At 42.7% G+C, this 8,267-nt stretch overlaps 1 protein-coding gene across 1 annotated transcript in view; it reads right to left on the bottom strand.

Moving 5' to 3' along the window:
• LOC135679005 (uncharacterized) overlaps nucleotides 1-347 on the bottom strand; it is a 1,595-nt gene extending 1,248 nt beyond the window's left edge. Inside the window, exon 1 of the mRNA XM_065192332.1 lies at nucleotides 1-347. This exon is cut by the window's left edge and continues 513 nt beyond it. Within this exon, the coding sequence (XP_065048404.1) occupies nucleotides 1-214 (214 nt within the window). The 5' untranslated portion in view covers nucleotides 215-347.
• Between the last annotated feature and the right edge of the window lie 7,920 nt (nucleotides 348-8,267).

The following is an 8,267-nucleotide window of genomic DNA, read 5'->3' as shown; positions in this document are numbered from 1 at the left end:
CCGACGACGGCTCCACGTCCGCGTCCTCGCCTTCCGACTCGAGCGGGAGGCCTGACATCCGCTGGCTCGCGTTGTGGCATCTGGCCTCGTTGGCATGGCCAGTTAAATAAACAGCAGGCGTGGTTACAGTGCTCAGCTCGTCGTCGAAGTCGTCTGCTTGGTCATAGCCGGTGAACGGGGCGTAATTGTTACGGGTCGTCTCTTCCGCTGCCATCTTTGTTCTTGGGGAATAGATTCTCTATGGTGCAGGGTATGCACAGTGAAAAGAGAAGAAGAAGAAGAAGAAGAAGAAGAAGAAGAAGAAGAAGGTAGAAGAGATCTTTGTCCTGTTGGAGACCAAAACTCGCTCAGGCTTGCGTTTTATAGGTGATCGGCCATGGTGAATTAGGACGTGGGCAAATGCAAGTTTCTGACATCATATTATGAAGTGATTGGAACAAAGAGCTCTTGTGATCTCCTTGTTATAGTGGTGAAATATTAGGTAATGTAAAGATATACGGCATAGATTATTTGACTGGGAATACTCGAGGCATATTCCATGATTGTTTATATCCCATGATTAGCTGGTATCAGTTGAATTAGTATTGTTTATTCTATGGATTTGTAGATGTGGAACATGTACAGTTATTTTTTTCTGATGGATGCTTGGTTTTCTCATGCTCATCCTTTTCAACAATATTTGATGATTTCCCCCCACGGAAACTTTCAAATTTACAAGAGCCTTAGGTTCCCATCCCGAACCTTGTAGCTCAAAATGATGCGAAGATTGAAAGGTGTGGAATTGGATCATTAATATAAAATTTATAAATGTAAATCACTAAGTAGAGAAAAAATAATATTGGAGATAAGGTATCTGAAGGAAGAAAAAGATAAAAACAGTGTGATAAGTTCCCAACACTGAGGGTCCGAAATTGGCAATCAAAATTGGAATATTGCATGTCCTATGATTGCTACTTGTGTTCTTCTGATCCACAAATTATTTTCTACATTTTCCAAAAGAGTAAATATGATTGTACCACGCGAAATTTGTAATCCAATCTCTTGCGGCGTCCTAATCCTCTCGATATGGATGCCAATCATATCGACACTCGGTCCATCACGAGATCCTGGCCGTCCAAATGGCTGCTTCCCCCGGCTTCTCGTCCCGAACTGACGCTCATCGCTGAACAACCGCACGGAGAGGACGGGGACTTGACGACGACCGGGCACGTGGCGTGCCCGACAGGGTCCTACCCGATTGGACACGCGTTGGCGAGCCGAAGCTCGGACAGGGTCCCGTCCAGGCCTGGGGGGCCCGCGGTGGGAGCCGACACAGTGGAGCGCTTGCGGTGGTGCCCCCGGCGGGGCTGACGCGTCGCTTTCGGACCGCCCAGTGGAGCGCGTCGTACCAGACGCGTCGGGGATGACACGCGTGCGAGAATCATGACGTGTGCCGTGGGGAGACACGCGACACGCGTTCCTCATCTTTTAGAGTGCCGAAGAAACCGAGCGCTTACGGGGGAAAAGTGACAGCGCGCCGTGGGGCGCTTCAGGGAGTAAAACCCCCTATTGGACTTCACGAGGAGGGGTTCCGAGCATATACTCCAACCGCTAAAGGACATATGCTGCGTGGGGTCCGCCTTGCCAGACCAGGCCAAACCTGGCCACGTAGCCAACACCCATCTTGGTTGAGCCACGTAACGCCCCTCGCCCATGCCACGACGCGCTGCCTGCATTCGCGTCCCACGTGACGCGGTGTCGTGGACTTTACGAAACCTGCAGCGTCAATGCTATTGGCTAAGATTAAGCCCTATTAGCTTTTTTATCCATTATGGATATATAATATAAATGTTGGCGCATGACGACAAGCTGGTCAACAGGTTGGTGATGGTCAACGTACGTGCCGGTCTGTAACTCCGTGGCACATAAAGAAACAGGGTTAGGTAAATCCGGAAGATTGGTATACGTGGGATTCTCCACATAAATATCTTTCTCCAACGTATATTTAATCACGTACTGAATGCTTAATGAGCAAGATAAAAGGACCGCAGGTGAGAGTGATTGGAAAAGAGAGTTGCTAATTAAATCATGATGTGACGTTGTTATGCTAATTGCACGCGTGTCACTTGGTAGCTAGTAGTTGCAGGCGTGCCGACATCTTTAGGTCCTACTGCTAGAAGTCATCAATTGTTAAATCACGCGCAAGTTTATTGGATCCATGTTGTGATCTTTACTTGAAAGGTTTTCTATACAGTTTTCGGGTTATCCAGCGACATTAACACTCCTCCCTGAAAAGGAGATTTTGGAATAATAATAATGATAGATATGTAGATAGATAGGATGAGCATCACCATAAATTTTATTTAAAACACGAATGTAAAACAATAATCCAACTGGTTCCATATGGAGCTTAATCAACAAGAGTCCTGTCGATATTGTGAAGGCCAGCATGATTATGTTTCTTCTACTTGTGTTTTGAGCCTAATCAACAATTTTAGCACCAACACAGTGAGTGGATTTGCGGGAAGCCAATTCGATTACGTTCTCCTCGTGCTCTGAACCCAATCCACAAACCCACCATAGAAGCTGTGAAGATAACCATTTCGATTACGCTCCCATATATGCACCGTGTTGACTCCATATTCTTCATAATGAACAACTCGATCCATGGGTTTAATGGACTAATTGAGTAGATCTGAAAGGAGCCGTGTTAGTCTTGTTCCTGCTTATGATTTGAGACCAATAAAAAATCTCACCATCAATGCTTCATTTGAATTCGAAGAGAATCATTTTGATTATGCTCGCACATTAATAAATTTGAACAGTGTCCGTCAAGTGTATTTCTTAAAAGATGATTCAATCTGTACTTCAAACTGTGGGTGTAGATCACTAGAGAATCAACTGCGCCAGATAATCAGGTACCGATTTGGGGAGTTTGACACTGAAGTAGAAGATCGATCCACGGGCAAAAAGATTAGTGAATGTGTTCGAGGAAACCAGTTGAAGGATTAGTCGGCCTGAAGATTAGTTGAAATACCAAGGGATCAATCAACATGTTGAAGGGTCAATCGAGAAACCAAAAGTTCAATTGAAGCTTTAGTTGAGTAATCGAGCTAGTGTTCAAGTCATATTAAACCGTTATTGATGACCCCCTCGGCAGCCTCATTTTTTAGGTGGCGGTACCACAATTGGGTTTAGAAATGGTTTGGTTTTGTATCATTTTAGTGGTGATGGTATTCTGAGTACCTTTGGTCATTTTCTTATGTTTATGATGCTTGGAGCTTTTATGCAAGAAACTTTGTGTGTTTTTGAGTAATTTATTGAGCTTTGGTGTGAAAGCTGTCTTGTAAGAAGCTCTCTCTTATGTTGTAGGATTTATTTTCAAGTTTAAGAGTATTTCAATATAAGATTTGGTCATTAAAAGTGAAAAACAATGATATCGAGGAAAGAATAATAGACAAAATAATTAGCTATAAGAGAATTATAGTTTTTGTTGAGGAAAAAATTAGTAGAAGAATTATAATTTTTGTCGAGAAAAGAATTAGCTATAAGACGAATGATCTCGAGGAAAGAATTAGTGATAGAATGATTCATCATTAGTTTTTGTCGAATTAGGTCCTGTGATTAACGAAAAAAATTGTACTTGTTACTAAATTATAATTTGAAACCGATGGCGTCGTCCTCCGAGCCCCCTGACCCTGCTTCCTTTCCTCCTTCCAAGCCGCCCATCGTACTCAACCCTTCCTTTCAAGCTCTTCACCAACCGCCGTGGTCTCACAACCTTTTCCTGCATTGCCACTCCTAGGTCGGAACCTGGTTTGTCACCTCTGATAGAATGAGAGAATAAAGAATAAAATTGTAAGGATAAAGCAAAAAGGCACTCTTCAAAGTAGTAACATGAAGTCTATTTATACATAGTGAAAGAGGATATTTCTTTAACTGAGCAGATAGATTTCCTCATACAGTTGAGGAAATCTCATCTGCTATACAGTTGAGAATATCTCTCTTTTATCAGAGAAAATCTCTCTGTTATCATGCCCCCGCAAGATCGAGCTCCTGTCAAGGATACCGATCTTGGATCGATGAAACAAAAATAGTTTGCAGGTTAGAGGCTTCGTGAGTGAGTCTGCAAGTTGATCAGCCGTATGGACATGAGAGACACGAAGTTGATGTCTGACAACTTGATCTCGCACGAAGTGAAAGTCGATGGCGATGTGTTTCATGCGCAAGTGGAACACTGGATTGACACATAAGTAGGTAGCTCCAACATTGTCACAATATATTGTGAGAGTATGAGTAAAGCTAACTTTGAGTTCCTTGAGAAGATTTGTGATCCAGTTGAGTTCAGCAGCAGTGGTAGCAATAGCACGATATTCATCTTCAGTTGTAGACCGGGCCACTGTCTTTTGCTTCTTAGAACTCCAACTGATTGGATTAGACCCAAGAAAGATGACATACCCTGATGTGGAGGTTCTATCATCAAAGTTTCCCGCCCAATCAGCATCAGCAAAGGCATGGAGATGAAGTTGAGTGGTTTTGCGGAGAAAGAGACCATGATTAAGGGTCCCTTTAAGATATCGCAAAATTCGTTTAACCGCAGACCAATGTATAGCAGAAAGTTGGTGCATGTATTGAGACAATTTATTGACTGCAAATGAGATATCTGGACGGGTGAGAGCCAAGTATTGTAAGGAGCCAACTACTTGCCGGTATTGAGTTGAGTCCGTGGTAGGGCTGCCATCATATAATTTGAGTGATTCACCAGTAGAGAGAGGAGTAGCAATTACTTTCGCATCCTGCATATTTGTCTTTGATAATAAGTCTTGAATATACTTTCTTTGAGAGAGGAAGAGACCGGAGGATGTAAATGTTGCTTCCAATCCCAAAAAGTAGCTCAATGGTCCTAAGTCTTTGAGGGAGAATCGATCAGCCAATTGATTTAAAAATGTCTGAACCTCCAAGGGATCATTGCCTGTAACAATAATATCATCTATATAAACTAGAAGATATATTGTATTGCCATGATGTTGTCGGAGGAATAAAGAGGTGTCAGACTTGGAGTTGATGAAGCCAATTGATATCAGAAACGATCCAAGTTCAGTATACCAAGCCCTGGGAGCTTGACGGAGACCATAAATGGCTTTTTGTAATTTACAAACATGTCTCGGATACTGGTGATGAACAAAGCCAGGGGGTTGCTGCATAAAGACATCTTCAGTTAGAGTCCCCTGTAAAAAGGCATTGTTAACGTCCAGTTGTTGTAAGTTCCAACCTCTGGAGATGGCCAAACTTAGAATAAGCCGAATTGTTGTGGGTTTAACTACAGGACTAAAAGTCTCTGTAAAATCAACTCCAGGTCGTTGATGAAACCCTTTGGCTACTAATCGTGCTTTATATCGAGCAACGGACCCATCGGGGTTTTGCTTAATTCGGAATACCCATTTACACCTGATGATATTTTGTGCAGGATGAGAAGGTACAAGAGTCCATGTGGAGTTATGTAGAAGAGCATCATATTCTTCACACATAGCTTGACGCCAATGTGAAGATTTTTATGCTTGAGTAATTGTGGTGGGTTCACTGGTCTCAAGAGAAGAATTAGTGATAGTATGGAGGTCGAGAACCCGACGTGGTTTAAAGATACCACTTTTTGAGCGTGTTGTCATTAGATGGCTAGGAACTGCAGGTTGTGTTATTGGTAAGATTGGCGGAGAGACATCGACAGGATGCAAGAGAGGTTGAGATACATCGATGGCACTAGGTAAAGAAAGTTGTTGTGTTTCTGAGGATACGACTTCAGTGGTAGGGGAGACTTGTGAAGAAGGAAGGGGAGAAGGAATGGGGGGAGTGGAGAGTTGTTGAACCGGGAGAACAAAAGAGTGTGGATCTTCAACAATAGGACTGGATGGTGTAGGAGGAGGTTCGTTTGAGGGGATCGAATGTATACTCCAGGAATGAATATTTGTCGGAGTGGTATGAATGGTAGGAGATTCATGGTGTTGAAATGGAAAGACAGATTCAACAAAAACAACATGTCGAGAAATAAAGACTTTTTGAGATTATGGTTCGTAGCACCGAAAGACATTATGCTCAAGAGAATATCCTATGAAGATGCAAGCTTTAGATCTTGGCGCTAACTTGTGTGGGGCATAGGGACGTAGCCACGGATAACATAAACAACCAAATATTCTGAGTTTTTGAATGTTTGGGGATTTGGAAAATAATTTTTCAAATGGAGATTGGTATTGAAGAACTGGAGTGAGCAAACGATTAATAAGGTAGACAGCCGTTTGAAAGGCGGCAGACCAAAAAGTTGGTGGCATGGAGGCTTGATGTAGAAGTGTGAGACCAGTTTCTACGATATGTTGATGTTTACGTTCAGCAGAGCCAACTAGTTGAGGAGTGTATGAGGGTGACTTAAGGTGTTGGATGCCACAGGTTGAGAGGTAGGATGTGAGGGCTTGAAATTCACCTCCACCATCAGAGTAGACTGTTTTAATTGTAGACTGAAAGAAGTTTTCAACCAGTTTTTTAAAGTTGGTGAAGACTTTTGAAACTTCTGATTTATGACGAAGAAGATATAGCCATGTGTATTTAGTAAAATAGTCGACAAAAATAACATAAAAGCTAAACTTGTCAAAAGAAGTGACAGGAGCAGGGCCCCAAACATCAGTATAAATAATTTCAAATGGTTTAGAACATGATATAGAGGAAACACTGAAAGGAAGTCTATGACTTTTATTATGAAGACAAGCATCACAATAAGTGACAACTCTATTATTTGTAAGAGTAGGAAGAGAATAACGAGAATGTAATTTATTTTAGATAGGGAGAGAGGGATGACCGAGACGACGATGCCACACATCGATTGAAGCTGCAACGGAGGAGTAAGCAGTGGGCTGTTTTATTTGTGGAAGTGACGGCCATTCATAAACATTGTCCTTACTCTGGCCTTGGACCAATGATGCCCCCGTGCTCAAATCCTTAACAAGAAAAGAGTTAGGAAAGAATTCAATGGATGTATTATTTTGTTTGCAAAATTGAGAAACGGAAATGAGATTTCGTTTAATGTAAGGTGCACATAAAACATCATCGAGTGTAAAGGTTGTGGTAGGTGAATTAAGCAGTGCAGAACCCGTATGAGTAATAGGAATTTCTTTACCGTCACCGATGATGATGTCCTCAATGCCACTATAGTTGTTGTGGATGGACAAGTTCTGGAGATCTGAGGTGATGTGGTGGGATGCGCCAGAGTCCACAATCCAATTATGATCACTAGTCGTTGGAGTAGTCATGATATTTGCTTGAGGCCAATGTGATTGAGCAGGAAGTCTGGGTCGAGATCGACAGACCTTTGCAGAGTGACCGACTTTATCACATAGTTGGCAAACAATTCTTTGTTGGTTTGTGTTGTGAGGGCGCCAGGATTGCGGATGATTGAAGGAGCCACCTTTGTTGACAATCTTGTTATACGAATTGCCCCTCCTTTTTTGAGTGACTTGAGCTGTGATGGATGGTCCTGGCAGTTTGTCCTCGCGCTTGAGATATATCTCAAAGTCAATCAGCTTGTCGAAAAGTTCTTCGAATGTGATTGGTGAATCACGCGCCCGTATTGCTGCTGCCAATTCCTTGTACTCGTCTCCGAGGCCATTGAGGATATGAATAGTAACTTCTTCATTACTGAGGGAATGACCTACTAAGGCCAAGTTATCGATGATAACCTTTATGTTATGTAGATAATCAGTAATATTACTTCCCTCTTGCTTTATCTTCATGAGGCTGGATAGGAGACTAAGCATGCGAGTGCGAGAATGATTAGCCAAGGTGGTTTGCAACTTGCATCAAGCTTCGGCAGCAGTGTCACATGAAGAAATGAGTGGGGCAAGGGATCCAGCGACCGAGGCTTGAATTGCTTGAAGGATGAGGCGATCCTGGCGTAACCATAGTTTGTGATCCGGATTTGGTACTAGATTGGATGCGCCTGGGATGTTGAGCATCGCCAGTGGACAACGAAGAGAGCCATCGACATAGCCTAGAAGATCATAGCCAAATAGTAGATTAGAGAATTGAGCACGCCATGATGCGTAGTTACCACCGTTGGATAATTTGAAGGGGATGAGTGCTACTGCATTTATGGAGATAAGGCTTGTATGTGGGAAGGTACTATGGTTCCGGAACAGTAATGGGAGCATCAAAGGTAGATGATGATGACATATGGAAGATATGATCAGGGAGAAAGAAGTGTTGATATAGATCAATGTCACCTGAGGTGGTGGCAAATAAGATCT

This window comes from Musa acuminata, chromosome BXJ1-7 (assembly GCF_036884655.1).
Source record: "Musa acuminata AAA Group cultivar baxijiao chromosome BXJ1-7, Cavendish_Baxijiao_AAA, whole genome shotgun sequence".
Taxonomy (NCBI): Eukaryota; Viridiplantae; Streptophyta; class Magnoliopsida; order Zingiberales; family Musaceae; genus Musa; species Musa acuminata.
Note: the sequence above shows the minus strand (reverse complement) of the source record. Positions and strands in the feature narration are given on the sequence as shown.